Source organism: Cucurbita pepo, chromosome 20 (genome assembly GCF_057944985.1).
Source record: "Cucurbita pepo subsp. pepo isolate OVF chromosome 20, ASM5794498v1, whole genome shotgun sequence".
Lineage (NCBI taxonomy): Eukaryota > Viridiplantae > Streptophyta > Magnoliopsida > Cucurbitales > Cucurbitaceae > Cucurbita > Cucurbita pepo.
In genome coordinates this window covers 4,718,010-4,735,151 of record NC_141817.1, presented here as the reverse complement: position 1 = coordinate 4,735,151, position 17,142 = coordinate 4,718,010, and the positions used below count along the sequence as shown (strand labels likewise).

The 17,142-nt window shown below is 34.2% G+C and overlaps 2 protein-coding genes across 4 annotated transcripts; both read left to right on the top strand.

Annotated features, from left to right (window-relative positions):
- The first annotated feature begins 2,923 nt into the window (after positions 1-2,923).
- LOC111784305 (cysteine proteinase inhibitor 5-like) lies at positions 2,924-3,581 on the top strand. Its single transcript, XM_023665046.2, has one exon. It carries the CDS (start codon positions 2,990-2,992, stop codon positions 3,341-3,343), a length of 354 nt encoding a protein of 117 aa, XP_023520814.2. The 5' UTR covers positions 2,924-2,989; the 3' UTR covers positions 3,344-3,581.
- Positions 3,582-8,554: 4,973 nt separating this feature from the next.
- LOC111784303 (putative MO25-like protein At5g47540) lies at positions 8,555-15,230 on the top strand. 3 transcript variants are annotated; one of them, XM_023665043.2, is made up of 11 exons: positions 8,555-9,072; positions 10,611-10,775; positions 11,065-11,183; positions 12,116-12,190; positions 12,788-12,881; positions 13,399-13,458; positions 13,799-13,867; positions 14,345-14,443; positions 14,575-14,619; positions 14,696-14,798; positions 14,885-15,230. In XM_023665043.2, exons 1-11 carry the CDS (start codon positions 8,953-8,955, stop codon positions 14,956-14,958), a joined length of 1,023 nt encoding a protein of 340 aa, XP_023520811.1. In that variant the 5' UTR covers positions 8,555-8,952; the 3' UTR covers positions 14,959-15,230. The 3 variants fall into 3 exon arrangements, with proteins under 3 accessions (XP_023520811.1, XP_023520812.1, XP_023520813.1); XM_023665044.2 differs by having other exon boundaries at positions 8,556-9,072; positions 10,614-10,775; XM_023665045.2 differs by lacking the exon at positions 8,555-9,072 and adding an exon at positions 9,503-9,696.
- Positions 15,231-17,142: the final 1,912 nt, after the last annotated feature.

The window sequence follows — 17,142 nt, the reverse complement described above, 5'->3', positions numbered from 1 at the left end:
CCTCTTTAGCTACTCACTTTGAGCAAACTAATTTTCTTATTCCATCAGCTCTTCACACACCTTGTGATAAGGCAATCCTAATCCTCACTGCAATGATCCAAGCTTTTGTTGAAACAAGAACTTTTGAATTAGAGAAATTAATACATCCTTCTACAAAATTCGAATCAACCAAGAAACAAGGCTAGAATTAGATTACATTTTAAGATTAAAGATACAGAAGTAAGATTTGGAAACTTAGTTCTAAATTGAATCACTCCACCATCGAACTTGATCAAAACTTGATTGAATGAGTCAGATAATACTTTCTAGAAGAATGGCTTAAAACATAGAAATGACAAAAATTATGCTCAAATTTCTAAGGAAGAAAGTTTCACTTAAGAGCTCAATTTCATTCATATAAAATATGTCTTTTTACATGCTAATTTGTGGGTAAATTAGCATGACTGTTCAAATGACCACTACAAAAGTTGTGGCGATGACGGTAGAGATACTCCGCACTACCCTTCAAATGTTCATTAAAAAAAGTTATGACCATTTTGACAAGTAACTTCCCACCCTTTAACCACTACAATAACTTATGAAATTAAAATAACAAATAAAGTTTTTAAAGAAATTATCAATCAAGTGCTATATATAACGATCTCATCCTCCACTTCAACCGTGCAAATATTCACTTATGAAGCTCCAAAGGGTCATTTCTCAATTGAGTTAGCTTGTAATACATAAAATGGAGGTTAAACCGAGTCTATTGAATTTTGTAGATGAAAAATGAATGCTTGTTGAATCTTCTTGGCCTTGGATAGCATAATAGATTCTGTTGGAATATTTGGAACACCATAATCCTTATCACCTTGTAGTAATTTATGTGGATTGCTCTTCATTGCTCATATCTTCTTGGAGGACTAGAGGCTCATAGTCTATGACATGCGTATTTTGTAAGTGTTCGTCCTTTGATTTGCATGGATGAGAATTGTTTTTGTAGCCAATTCAATATGGCTTTTGTGCAGATCCTTTACACAACTTTATGTTTGTCCATCTGTTTAAGAGTGAAAGGTTGTGCTAAATTTTTCATAATTTCTACATGAAATGGGTATCTCAATCTGATACTATATACACATGCTTTTATGTAACTTGTTATCTCATCCAGGTACAATCGTGCCCACTTATCATACCGTACCACCAGTAGTAGATCTTCAGATCCTGATACATCTTGGTACTACTTGGATACATCGTGTACAACGAGTTGTGAGGCTCTGGTAACAACACCTCTTTTAGTTCATTGTCGACTAGAACACATAAACTATCGTTCTAGAGAAGATTGTCATATGAGGTCAATGAAAATTCATGTCTGAGCGAATCATAAACTTCGCCTAGGGTCCTCTTCCTATGTTGCTATGATTTGTTGCCTTAGAGTTGGTTGGATGGTCAAATGAGCCAACCTTGTCGCTACTCCTCTAACCATCACTGCTATCTCGATCCTCTCCTTGTTAGCATATATCTCAACCTGCCTCGTGTTAGTGTTGACGTGGGCCATTTCCTGCTAAGGGCATTCAACGACTACATTCGCCATGCCTAGGTGATAGAGAATGTCTATATCATAGTCCTTAGCTAACTTCATGTACCTCATGTTCAACTCTTTATTCATGATCAAATACTTGAGGCTCTTGTAATGTATGTAGATCTATATCTTCTCTCCATACAAGTATTATGTCTCGAGATCTTCAGGTCAAAGACCACTCCAACCAACTCCAAGTCATAAGTTGGGTAGTTATTCTCGTATTCTTTCAACTAGTGGGAGGCATAGGCAAGCACGATCTCGTTTTGCATTGGTATGCATCCTAGTCCCTTCCCTGAGCACCACAGTACACAATGAAGTTTCTAGTCCCATCCAATATAGTAAGCATTAGCGCCGTTACCAATCTCTACTTCAGTTTCAAGAAACTTATCACATGCTCGGTCTCATATAAAACAATTGTCCCTTCTATGTCAACTAGGTCGGGCAACTATAATCGGACAAGACTATTCCATTACAGTCTTAATCTTAGTCAGGTCCAGTACATTCCTTCTTTCGACATCATGGGGCTCAAGGAAAATACTTTTTGGAGCCAGAACTCGCATGTAACGACCCAAACCCACCACTAGCAGATATTGTTCTCTGGACTTTTTCTTTCGAGGTTCCCCTCAAGGTTTTTAAAACGTATCTACTCGGGGGAATTTTTCACACCCTTATAAAGAATGTTTCGTTCTCCTCCTCAACCAATGAGGGATCTCACATCGCATTTTGAAAACTTTCATACTATTCAGTAAAACATGATACCATACGGCAGCCACGGTAGAATTTTCTTAGTTTTATTGTACACCCTTGAGCCAAGCAAACTTATCTTACCCTGAACCCTAATCGAGACATAGGTGTGCCCCACGGACACTTTTGTTCGTGGCTCATTTCACCTAAGGCTCGATCGTGAATCATGTTTATGTCTCATTTCCTACCATTCTTCTTTTTCTTTTTTAATTTGGCTACAACTTCCTTATAATACAGGTGTTAGGGTGAAGTAATTTACTTTTGTTCGTGGCTCATTCCGGCAGCATATGGACGACCCATTTACCTAAAAATGTGGGCCGCACTCAGACCCTTTGTGGTGGATCCACCCATTCCGACTATGCTCCGGCCCTACCGCTCACCAACTTTACTCCACTCCGGTCTCCCCCCAAATCTCATTTAAATTAATTATATAAATTATTTTAATTAATTTTAAGCGAACCAAAACTACAATTTCTGAATTAATTTGGGCTCTAAGTGTAATTTCGAAGAAATGGAGGACCGAAAAGCAAAAAACCCGTTCCAACCCTGTGCCATTCTTTACCAGCGGCGGTCCGGTTTCCGCGTCCATTGACCCCTCCTATAAATACCCCTCAAAGCCTCTCCCCGAAGCAATTGCCCTAAAAATTTACCCCATTCCTTCCTTCCTTCGCTTCCCCCTCGATTACCATGAAATCCCGCTCCGCTTCTCTCTTCCTCATCCTTCTCCTCCCACTTCTCGTCGTCGCCACCGCTCGGATGGGGCGTCTAGTCGGCGGCTGGGAGAAGATCAAGGACGTGAAGGATCCGCACATTCAAGAGATCGGAAAGTTCGCGGTGTCTGAGTACAACAAACAATCGAAAGGCGCACTCGAATTCAAGGACGTCGTCAAAGGAGAATCGCAGGTCGTCTCCGGAACGAACTACCGCCTGGTTATCGAGGCCAAGAAAGGTGGATCGATCGGAAAATATCAGGCGTTGGTCTGGGAGAAGGCATGGCAGCATTTCATGGAACTTACGTCCTTCAAGCCTGTTGCTAATTAACCAGTAAAGCCCTAATTTATGATGTGTTTCTTGGAATTTGGTGATTTTCGTATAAATTTCTGGGGAAATCGTTGGTGGATTTTGTTTGTTATCAGATCTATGTGTTCTTCAATAATCTGATCTGTGTTAGTTTGGAAATTTTATATTATTACGAAGATATGTTATAAATGTCTCAAATGCTATTGGATTTCCTATCTGTATAAAAGGGAATAAATAAAATTATGTATACTTTTGTCTATGGAAATGCTTTAGTTTTGAGCAACTTTGAATTAAATACTATTCCGCTTGCAACTTGGTTAGAAAAGACAAGAAAAATTAATGATATGAATTATTAAATACTGATATAGAATCCATCCATGCCCATAACTGATTGTTTTCTTACTTCTTTTTTTTTTTTTTTTTTTGATAAACGTACCCATAACTGTTAATTGAAGTAGATATTTTCCACAACCAATCCCAAGATTTTGATGGATGTTTTCGGATTAGATCGAAACTTTGAATCTTTTTGATCCAGCGAACTCGAACAGCCTAAAATGGGTTTTAAGATTTATGAATATTTATTTCAATTTATGACAACATTTTTTTTTTTAATTTTTTATATTTTGTTGTTCTGGAATATTGCCCTAATTTCGCTCTGTTTACTAATTATTAAAAAAAAAAATTCTTTATTTTTAAAATCAAAATTGAGAGAAGAGAATTATCTCACTTTCAACATTATTGATTATAAATATATTACAACTTCAATGTTAGATTATTTAATATCTTTCATTTTTCTTCCCTTTGAACATTTTAAAAAACTTTAAGATCCATTACTAATAAAATTATTGAAAATTCCATTTAAAATAAGGTAGGTTAAAAGGTATATATATATTATATTATAATTTAAGATTGTTTAGAAAAAAGTGTTCATAAATAATAAATTTATGAATTCACTTGTGGGACATTGGTACGGTGTACATTTAACTCGAACCCTTGAAAATTCGGACCAATCCAACCTAAACTTCTGAACCAACTGGGTTCATATTCTAAATTATAATGTATTTATTATCTATTTGTATTCTAAATTATAATGTATTTATTATCTATTTGTTGCAACGTGTATAAATAGGCCTATTTTAATTAAAATATTTTTATTTATTTTTTATTTTTGTTATATACAATATCTTCATACTAATCGTTTTTTATTGTTTATTTAATTTCATGATCTATCTTTACATTTTTTCTTTAAACTATGTTAATATATTATAATTTTCGTTTTTGATTGAATTTATATATTTATTTATTTATTATTATTTTTTTTTTGTGAATAATTATAGACGGATTTGTGTTTGTTTGTTAACTTTTAATATATTTTATCTAATTATATCCGAATAATTATAAACCGTGAATAAATAAAACTTTTTTAAAAATTTTTTACAACCCAACCCAAAAATAGAGTGTTGGGTTGGGAAAAGTTTGGGGTTGGATGGGATCCAACCAACTCTAACTTTTGGGTTAGGTAAAAAAAATCCATCAACCCAACCCAACCCGAACCATATACACCGTTAGACATTGGTAGGAATTTTGTAAACAATCTATAAAAAGTAACGAGGGAATTAGAATCTCAAGAATAATTTCATGGTTGACTTTACACCGTTGAAAGGGGACAAAATTTCATTGAACACCGTAAACTACACGGGACCCGAACAAAGAATAAGGGAGAAGTTCAATCAATCTAATTAATTATTTAAAAGATAAATTTTTTAAAATATAAATGTTAATGGAATGTTTAAAAATAATAAATAGCTCTAAAAAAAATTATAACAATTGATTGGGTTGTGATCATTATTTAATAATCAAATATATTAGTTAAAAAAATTTAAAACTCGAACAATTAGATTGGATCTAAAATATGTTGCAACCCGATTTAATTCAACTCATGAACACCTCTAATGGTTTTCACCCAATGTGCTTCAAGTAACCTATATATAATTTAATTGATTTAAATACTCGATTAACAAAAAAACCATTTAAAAAATGGAGGGAGTGAACGTTTGGTTCGCATAATGAAAGCATTGTATCGTCATATGTAAGAGTCAACTCTCACCGTTAGGAGATATTGTTCTCTTTTCACTTTCGGGCTTTCACTCAAAATTTTAAAACGTGTTTGCTAGAGATGTTTCTACACTTTTATAAGGAATGTTTCGTTCCCATATCTAATCGATGTGAGATCTCACAATCCACCCACCTTGGAGGCTCAGTGTCCTCGCTGGCACACCGCTCGGTGTCTAGCTCTAATATCATTTGTAACTGTTCAAGCTCACCGCTAGCACATATTGTCCTCTTTGAGCTTTCCCTTCCAGGCTTCCCCTCAAGATTTTAAAAAGCGTCAATAGGGAAATGTTTCCATACTCATATAAAAAATGTTTTATTCTTATCTGCAACGGAAGTGTCATGGTGGAGGACGAGTTTTTTTGAATGTACTTAATGAGGAATAAAGTGGATGACTCCTTTGACCTAATTCAAGGTTCCTATTTATAGAGCATTAATTATGATTTTTGTCCTATTTAAAATAATATATTTTAATATTTAATATATTAAAAAAAATATTTTTTATTTAACCGTTTTTAAATATCAGTAGATATTTAACAAATTTAAATTTTATTCAAATTTCAAATATATAAATACGTTTCTCTAATGTATTAATTTGAACACTTCACTAAATATATTTCGAGCATATAAAGGTGCGTCTTAGCTCATGTGGTGAGTATTTCTTGCATGTTCGACCTCCATTTACTCACACATAAGGATTGGTTTGCACGAACAAAAAAGAAAAATGCAGCTAATTCTTCATTTTCAGGTACAAAGGGACACGATGACCACAACAAGGAAAATAGAGGTTGTGAGTATGGTCGCAGTAGTGACCACAGACGTAGTGTCAGAGGAAGTCGTGACAATATCTTAAAAATTCATGACGATGCCAACCCCTGGAAAGACAAGAGCATAATCAAGTGTTACAAAAATACTGACATTATGCGATAGAGTGCCGCAACGAGGAAAGCGATGAGGTGGCAAGTCTCACATTCACAGATGATGAATAGTCCACAAATGATGGTGAGAATACCACTTCCTTTAATAAGAGCCACCCCCTTCCTTGACGCCCTCTATCCCACTCTCTAGACGACATGATTCTATGACTAACATGTAACCCTTCCTAAGTCTGCTACTTCTATACAGGTCATCCCATATACAAGTCAGGTAACACATCAATAAGCATATAAACAAGTCAAGTATCATACTCAATCAGGCCATAAAGTTTCATGTTAAGTTGCATTTAATCATATCAAGAAATCATAGCACATAAAGAGTCAATAACGTCCTTTTTTTTTTTTTTTTTTTTTTATCTTATACAGGACATACCTGACGGTGATAGGGCATCAACGGTGGGACCATGAAACATGTCAAGCCTACATCGTAGGCTAGTCTACAAGATCTGTAACCTAGAGTTCTGATACAAACTATAACGATCATAGATTTCTACTTACCTAGAGTCGCTATTATCATCATAACGAAATCATTTCTATGCGAAAATAAGCATTCAAACTTCATAAAACATAAATTTCATCTTAAAACACAATCATGGACTTACGTGTTCGAAAACATCTTTAAAACAACACAACAATAAACTAAATGAACATTTAAATTAAAAACTTCATATTCTAACCTAAGTCTAAAAAAATAAATGTGACTACCCTATGCATGTGTCGTGGTCTCAAATTGTGATGTGTTGTTAGCCGTACAGGAATGTCTTGGCTTTACCTGAAATAGAAGTAGCATGTGCCTTGAGTATTTTAAGAAATATTCAATAAGTGATCCCACTATTGGAGTTAAATGCAAACACATACAATTTCATGATTGAGACTTATCATAACCATCTATATTCCTTAGGCAGCTATTCCAAACGGGCTAATTGGATGTGTATTTACTATTCTACACACGGTCCACATGTACGAGTATGGACCCACCAGTTAGTTTGCACACCTCTTGGGCCCATTTCTTATCGGGCGAGTATTCTCTAGTAGCTGTTAATGTCGGACACATGTTTAGAAATAGCGACCATGGTAGCATTAAGTTAAACATGATGATCGTTTTCCTACTGACTGTCGCAACATTATGATAATCATAATGATTGTTCCCTCCCTTGTAACGTACAAGTTTGTCCCGCAAAACCCTAATTCCTTCTCTCTCATTTTCCCTTGTTTCTTTTATTTTCCTCTTCCTCAATATTAGATTTAGTAATTTATAGACCATTCATTAGAAAAAAAATATCAAAATGACCGTTTTGCTCTTTAAGGTTGACTTTGACTTTTTTTTTTTTTTTTTTTTTTTTTTTTTTTTTTATGTTATAAAATGGTATATTATCAAATATTTTTCCAATATCAATTAAGCAATAAATTATGAAATTCATAATTTATAATTTATTTAAATTATAAAAAGTTAATAATAACCCTTTTATTTTTTTAAGTTTTTTTTAACTAGAATCAAATCAAAATTTTGAAATAATAATTAATTCGAAATCACTCATTAAATCGAAGTATATTTAATCTTTAAATATTTTTTAAAAAAAATCACGAACTCATTTCACATCAATTTAAAAATACGCGACACATTTAAATTTTTTATTAATAAATCTATAAAATTAAAAAAATGTCAAATAAATAAAAAATTTATCTACAGAGATGTTCTTATTCGTGACATAGATCAGTATGATTCGACATAATTACACGAAAAATTAACCATTTATTTGAAAATTTGAAAATAATTTTTTAATTGAAATTTATTTTTTTAAAAGTCAACCAAATATACATATGGGGAAATTCATTAACTCAGTTGCCATCAAAATTACTAAATTACAAATTTAATCCATAAAATTTTAGAATTTTTTTTTAAGATTTAAAATTGATAACGAATCCAAATCTTGTAATCTTTTTAGATTTGTGTTTATTTAATCTTGGGAATATTAAAAACATAAATAAATTTTTTTAATTTTCAATTTTAAAAAATTGGTAAACAATATATATATGATAAAAATACAAAAAAGTTTGAATAATTTAATAGTTGAAGATATTTTAGATATAAATTAAAAAGAAAAGTTGGAAGGATTGAGTTTGTAAATTTGGAAATTTGTAGGGACAGGATTCAAGTTAAACCAAAATTCAGGCGTGTTAATTTTCTTAATGCTCATAAGAACATGAAAATTAAAAGAAAAGGATGAGAGGAAGGTTGAAGAAATTGTGCACGATCTGATCTGATATTTTCCAGCATCGTCTGTGTAAAGCCCAAAAATCTGGTCCATTGAAGAGGCGACAAGGGAGCATCACAAAACCCTTTGATCTTGATTTCCCCCATCATTTACTGCAGATTTTCACACACAATTAGCCAAAATAGGAAGCTGTGTATCCAAGCCCTCTCCATCACGGGGAGCCTCGTCGGTGGTGCAGAGGCTCTCTCAAAATCAAAATCAAAATCAAAATCAGCTACTGCGGCAATTGCAACCACAACCACAATCACAATCACAATCACAACCGTCGCAATCGGCGTCCGTTTTGGATTCCCAGAATCCGACCAAGATGAAGAGCCTCTTCAAGCCGAAGCCACGGACTCCCGTCGATGTTGTCCGCCAGACCCGCGATCTTCTTATGTATACTGACCGGAGCCCTGAGACTAAGGAGAGCAAGCGCGAGGAAAAGGTCCGATCCCCCCCCGTTTTTTTTTTTTTTACTTCCCAGTTGGGGTTTCTACTTTAGATTTCCTTCTTCTTGTTTAAATGTTTCTATTATTCTGTTCTGTCTCTCAAGGAATTGGGATCGTATCGAATTTTTGTGAATTCTTTTGCCCTTTTTGCCTTTTTGTGAATTTCTGTGAATTGTTGATTTTTGATTTACTGGTGTCCCTAATGTCTAAGTAGGCAGCTAGATGCACTCAATGATGGTTTCATTTTGCTTTGCTTTTAGTTTTTAGCCATTTTTATCGATGTACAAAATAATTGTGTCATTTTGTTATATAATGGTGTGTCTGGATTAAAGTTATCCAATTATTAGTAGCCTGATTTCTTCCCATCATTCAAGATTAGATAATGGTTGTAATTACATTTCTCCTGGATGGATCTCATTTTTGGATCATGGGGTGAGGAAGTTCTGTAAGCACTGCCTCCTGGAAGATGGGGTTTTTTGAGGGGGGAGGGCGAGTTTTCTGTTGTTGCTTTCGTTTATTTTTTGATGGTGAAGCGGGTGGAACTGTTGGAGATTCGTATCGAAGCCATGCCTTGGGTTTCACAATCTCATCAGCTACAACTTAGTGTTTCTTCATAAATGGTTGTTGTTTCTTTAGTATAGGACTTCTTGTGCCCAAGATTGTCGTGACTGTCTTAGAAAACCATCCCCCATCCTTTGTAATCTGTATTTGATTTAGTAGAATGTATCTTTTCAAGACTCTTCTCATTAGATCCTTTTTGTTTATTCGCTTGTTTTATTGGAAGTGTTATCTTTTTGCTTCACTCACCCCTATTCATACCTTGCCCTTCTCTTTTATTTAGTTTTGAGTGAAATCTTAATGAAGAAAAGTTAAGAGTTTTTGGCCCCTCCTAACCTCACTTAGGGGTGTCCTTTATCTTTAGTGTAGCAACTATAGAGTATGAAGTCTGGCTTTCTGTAGCACTTCTCCAGAGTCTCTTTCTCAGTCCTTGGATTCTTGACATCCAACAATGTAGTGTTGAATTGAAAGATTGGCCATAAGATACAGCGAGGGTTGTTCTCTAGAGCGATTTAAATTTGATCAAATTCAATGCAAATATGTGAATGATCTAAGAAATTAGAAAGAAAAAAAGAAATATAAAATAATTTTAGAAAAAATTCAAGAGTGTTTTGCCGGTTGAGAATGGTCTAATATTTAGAAAGAATAAGTGATTTGATGTGCTTTAACAACATCTTTATGGAGATGCCTAATTTATTATTATTTTCTTATAAACTGATTTCTGGAGAATATCTTATGATATTTCTTATTCTTTTATATTTGGAAAGTTATTTAATCATCTGTATGCCTCATACCATAGATAGGTGTTATAGAGTTTGTTGTCATTGAAACTTGATTCTATGTTAGTGCTAATTTTCAAATTAAACTTAAGGACATGTTGTTTGCTATCTAGTGTACCGGGGAACTCTTTTCGTATATTTTTGTTTTTCAAATTGAATAAATTTCTAACTGTATCTGTGCACTATGCATTTTTCAGCAGATGTTGGAATTAAGTAAAAACGTTAGGGAGTTGAAATCAATACTTTATGGCAACAGTGAGTCTGAACCAGTTGCAGAAGCATGTGCACAGCTAACCCAGGAGTTTTTCAGAGAGAATACACTTCGGCTGCTCATTAATTGTCTTCCTAAATTGAACTTGGAGGTAAGCGGCACGGGGCTAATTGGTTTGTTCAGCTTTCAAATCACCATTGAATTATTTTGCTTGTTTTATTTTTGTGGTTTCTTGTTGATACACTTCTGAGATTCCACATTGATGTACTTGGAGGTGAGCAGAATGGGAGATGGAAAGAAAATTTCTTATTTAGATTTCCATATTAAAGTTTTCGTTCGATCATTTTGTTTATATGTTCTTAAGTTTGTGGTTTCTTGTTGCTACCATTTTTAGTTTCCAATTTGATGTTACATGTTGTGACATGTGTAACATCTTGTAGACAAGAAAAGATGCTACTCAAGTAGTTGCAAATCTACAGAGGCAACAAGTTCAGTCCAGATTGATTGCATCTGATTATTTGGAAGCAAACATTGATCTGATGGATATCTTAATAGCAGGGTAACCAACTGATGAATTTTATTTTTCTTGTCATGATTCTTTATTATGGGATTTCGCTGAATGGCATGATGTTTCTTGTCCCTCTCTCGAACTGCTTTTCTTGACTACATTTTTTTTTTATCATGGCTTACAAAATGAAATCGTATTTGCTTAACATCTGAAATTTAAATAGACAATGACTGCTGCTGTTCATGCTTATCCGTTCTTTGATTTTGTTTTATCCTAAAGCCATGGCTATTTGATGTAGAAAGGGCTCTCTCTCACACACTGTCACATGCAAATACTCAAAAGTGTATGCGTGCTATGGATGAGATCAGCCAGAATTATCTGAATATGGCAGCCATTATTTTATGGCGACTTGTTGGTGCATAGATTTGTTATAACTTGAAAGATATCTTGAATTCCACTATTTTGGTAATCCTAATGAAACTGGTGGATTGCTTTTTTTTGGCTATACGGTTGTTTTTTCAAAAACGAAACACCAGTACCTTGAATTTTCACCCGTACCTTGAATTTTTTTCCTTCTCTCCGGTTGTTCTATGTAGTTTCTTTTATTGTTGTTGATCATTGATGTGTGGTTCATATACAGTCTTTCCTTAACCCATCTTGAGTACCTTACCTAATCTGCATCACAATCCAAGGAATACATGATTTTCAAGAACCCTTGAATACTACTATCGATTGAGATTGGTAAATAGTACATTCTCTTTTATTTTGAACAAACTCTTGAATGTATTTTCCCCTCTTTATTGAATCATAGCATGAATAGAGGCCCTTATTGCATCATTCATTGTGAAACTTTTTGTGTACTTTCCTATATTAATTATTTTATGCTCCTCTTTTTTTAACATTTATAGTTTTCATGAAATAATTTCTGTATTAGGTATTATCTCATAGTGGTCTCTCTCTCCTTTTCTTTTTACATTTTACAGTTATGAAAATACAGACATGGCTTTACACTATGGCGCCATGCTGCGGGAATGCATACGTCACCAAAGTGTTGCTAAGTAAGTTCTATTGTTACTATCGGTCAATATGAGTACTCTTGTGCCAGAACATTCTATTATCATTGACTTGTTTCCACTTGTAAGTGGGTACTATTTGTATGTTATCATTATAAAACAATGAATGATCTTTCTTGCCATATCTGAGAAAATTACATGTAGATGGTTCGTGTATAATTAAAATGAAATGTGGGCTTGCTATATCATTTCAGCTTCACAAATGATACTTAGTAGTGCAGTAATCAGTCTTTGCCCTTTCGAATAAACATGCTGTAGTTTCTATAGCCTTCTGAAATTTTGTGAATGGATCAATCATATTGAATGAAGCTATATTGATAATCAGAAGTACAAAATATCATGATTATTATATTCACTTTTATACCGATCAACCAACAGTTTGTTATCAATGAAAATCTACTAGAATTTAGAAGTTCTGCTGTCATTTTAGACTTCAAAAGTACTTTCCTTTTTAAGTTTCCTCATATTTTCGTCAACATAATGTCAATATATGTCTGACAAATTTTTAGGTTCTTTGATTTTCATCTTAACTATTAATGTGGATTCTCCTTAAGTTATGAAAGGTTTTCTGATTATTTGTAGGTATGTTTTGGAATCGCAGCACATGAAAAAGTTCTTCGATTATATTCAGCTTCCAAACTTCGACATTGCTGCAGATGCTGCTGCAACTTTTAAGGTCGAAAGACACTTCTTTTTGTTGCTTCCCCTTTCATCTCACTTTTGGTGCCCTTATGTTCCTCCTCTCTCTCTGTGAGATCCCACATCGGTTGGGGTGGAGAACGAAACATTCTTTATAAGGGTGTGGAAACCTCTCCCTAGCAGACACGTTTTAAAAACCTTGAGGGGAAGCCCAAAAGGGAAAACCCAAAGAGGACAATATCTGCTGGGGTGGGCTTGGGCTGTTACTCTCTCTCTCTCTTTTAGTAATACTGAGTCCTCGTACATGCTACCATGACAAAGATAAATAAATGAAGTAAAAAAAAAAAAAAAAAAGAAGGGAAGAGAGAAAGAGGGCATAACTGGAATGGGCATTCAATTGATACATGTTGGTTGGCGATAAAAGAATTGATTCTCTGTTAAGGAAACACATCATGTTCGAGCTTTGTTTTGTACTATTCGTTGTAATGCATAGTTAGGCGTGTTGCATCTCTACGAGAAATGTTATGGTGATGCTATATTATACTTTGTTGCAGGAATTGTTGACAAGGCATAAATCTACGGTAGCTGAATTTCTTTCCAAGAATTATGACTGGGTAATGTGTCTTTTCTTCCTTGAAGCGTATCATGACTTTACTCTTTGGCTCCAGTCGTTCTTTTTCCATTTATGGTATCTTCATTTCATTGTGAAGTTTATTTGAAAATGCTACTTTATTTCGTAGTTACGTCTTTTGGACGGTTGAGATCTAAAATCTGTATCACCTTTTTCCTTTACTGCATTACTTTATTTCGTATTGATGCTAAATTTTTCTCTGGAATTTTTGCTTTTCTGGATGTTTGTGTTTTATTCTTTATAAACTGCAGTTCTCACATCTTATACATAGGGTGCCACTTGTGTTTAATATTTTGCCTCTGGCCTTCTTTTCACTCGTTCAGTTTTTTGCGGAGTACAATTTGAAGTTACTCGAGTCAACTAATTACATTACGAGACGGCAAGCAGTGAAGGTACGGTTACTTAGAACTCTAAAATCTTTCTAAACGTAACACTGATATCGAAATGGGGATATCGGATATCTATGGAAGAAATGTATATGCATTTGCAAGCAAGCAATTAATAGAGTTCAATGCCACTCGACATAATACTTTTGACAATTTAAAATTATCGCCTTTATTCGTGCTCTCTTTCTTGCATATCCGCTTTGCAGTGCTTGATTTCCTCTCCCCAATCTCAACATAGTTTTCCTATTGGTGTCGTGTATCGTTTTACATTTATCTCAGTCTAGACTCTAGAAAACAATAATGTTGTTTGTTATCATGTACGGATTAGTTGGACCGCAATTTTTGTTTCGAACCCTGCACATATCATAATTTTCTGCAGATATCGACTTATATGTGAAGATTGTGTTGTATTATCACTTTTATATTTGTTGAACTGTGTGCAACCCTGATAACCACAGCTATTTCTCAACTTTATTTGTTCAGCTGTTGGGGGATATACTGCTGGATAGGTCAAATTCAGCTGTGATGACACGTTATGTGAGTTCTAGGGACAATTTGAGAATTGTCATGAATCTTCTCAGAGTAAGATCTTGATCTTGTGGTTCATATTTCTTCTTAAACTGTTCTAAACTGCTCCTGTGAAATCTCAGTTTATGTTCTAAGATGTTTATGCACCGAACACTGTAAAATAGTAAATTCCTTAACTCGTGCAGGAGTCGAGCAAGAGCATACAGCTAGAAGCATTTCATGTTTTTAAGGTAATGCTCTCAACTTGGTCTCTAAGACTGACTAACCTTATGGTGATCGTCGGATTTCATGTTTTTAAATCAACAGCTGTTCGTTGCAAATCAAAACAAACCCGCCGACATTGTTGGCATTCTCGTTACGAACCGGAGCAAGCTTCTAAGGCTGTTTGCTGATTTCAAAACTGATAAAGGTACAACAACAACATAATCTTTGCACCATTGATTCTTGGCTTTGTTTGTTCTTGTGTTCTTCAACTCTACTCTGCTTTTATCACAGAGGATGGACAGTTTGAGGCTGACAAAGCTCATGTTGTTAGAGAAATTGCTGCCCTTGAACCCAAAGGTCCTTGAGAAACAAACAAAGAGGGGAGAGGGGGATTCTTATATGAATGTCTTGTATTTTTCTTTTTGTTTTGTTCTATTTTCCATCCAGTTTGGATATCAATTATACTCGATGATCAGCTCTGAAATTGATGACACTTTCATTACATGTTTTACAACACTAATAATGGGCTTTATATATATTTTCGCCTTTTCTATGTATTCTAATGGGCTTCACAACATGTATGTATATTAAAGACACTGATTGTGCACGTTATATAAATAAAAAATTTATTCTGTTAGATAGATGAGCACTATGTTCATGCATCATAGATTTGATGTTTGGAAATAAAGAATGTAGCATTGGGTATCATAATGTTTCAATTAGTATATAACCTTTCTATTTTTCATTTTCTTTCTTATCTTATCAAATTTTTGTTTATTTGAATACAACCCAATAAGGGTGGACATGGGTCGGATTGGGTTGGGAGAATATTTTGGACAAACCTAAATGTTAGGGTTCATTGAATTGATAACCCAATTCAACTAGAAAATTTTCAAAACCCAACTCAAAATTTACTAAAAAATACGTCTAAAATACTTCTAAATTTAAAAAATGCCTCTAAATTTTTAAAAGTTACGTTGTATATGGATCAAAACTGCTTACTTATACGACATCTCCATACACTCGATATCGAACTTAGGCCTGCCATCTGAAAAAAATAAAATTAAAATAAAAAAAAGCTTCTTCAACCACTCCCCCCATAATTTCTCTCCACTTCTACCCTCAAAACTCTCCCAACCACCAACCAACTTTTCTTCCCCTTTCCCCTCTCATACTCCAAAAAAACTACCATTAAAAAAAAAAAAAAAGTTGTCAAGGATATGCAATTTTCACACAACTCTTTCAACTTGATTTGAAAATGTGTGGTTCAATCATTCCCTCCCTTCCTCTTCAAGGTTTTGTTAGCTTTTTCCTTCCATTATGTACTCTTTTTAAGAATTAGACGAAAGTTTTTAATATGGTAGTATAGGATAGAACGTCGACTAAGGCCAATCAAGTAAGTAGTCTTACTATCGGCATGGTTAGAATTGATATTGTGTGTTGACACGTGCCCCGTGGTTCTGCACGTGTCATATATAATAGGTGTGAATTGCTTATGAAACGATATGACTATGTTATGATATGTGAATGGTATGATAACACTTGTGGTATGATGCGTTCGATGATACGTTTGAGATAGGATATGAGAAGGATGTGATAAACGTAATGTGACAATATGATTAAGATATGTTCATGAAACAATATGGTTAGGTTATGTATACAAAATGATATGATTATGATAGGTTTGATAAAACGATATGTTTAGGATACGTTATAAGATGATATTGCTAGTATATGTTTGGGAAACGATATGACTAAGATATGTTCATGAAACGATATGACTTTGATATGTATAAGAACGATAAAACTACAAGTTTAGCAAACGATATGACTAGGGTATGCATATGGAACGAAATGACTATGAAGTGTTTACGAAATGATATGACTATGATACGATATGAGAATGATATGATTATGTTATGGTACGATGTGTTTGTTGAATTAATATGTTTGTGATATGATATGTTGAAGGCATGCGTGAGATATGTTATGTGACTAATATGATATATGCATGATGTGGGCTGTTATGTCTGAAAACATGAAAATGTTATGATGTGATATATGAGTGACATAATTGATATGATATGATTGAGATGCAAAATGACGAGCTAGCATGAAATACAATTCCGGTGTACACATGAAAGATATGAGAAATAATATGATATGAAGGAAAACGCCAGTGAGGTTGTATTAAATGATAATGAAAATAAAAAAATGTTGAGACTTCATGGATTATTGTGTGCTCATGTATTGGGGGATACCCGTTCTTATTTACGATAGTACGGACGCGTACGCTACAAGACAGGGGAACAATCATTATATTTATCATAATGCTGCTGTAAGGGTCGCTATTCCTAACGAGTGTCTGACATCAACAACTACCAGAGAATGCTTGCCGCCTGACTAGAAAGGGGCTCGAAAGTGTGCGAACCGACTTGTTGGTCCATATACTTGCATGTGTGGATCGTGTGTAGGGAAATTAAGTACACATCCAATTGTCTGTTAAAATAGCTGTCGTAGGAAAATAGACTGTGTGGACTATGTAGGGA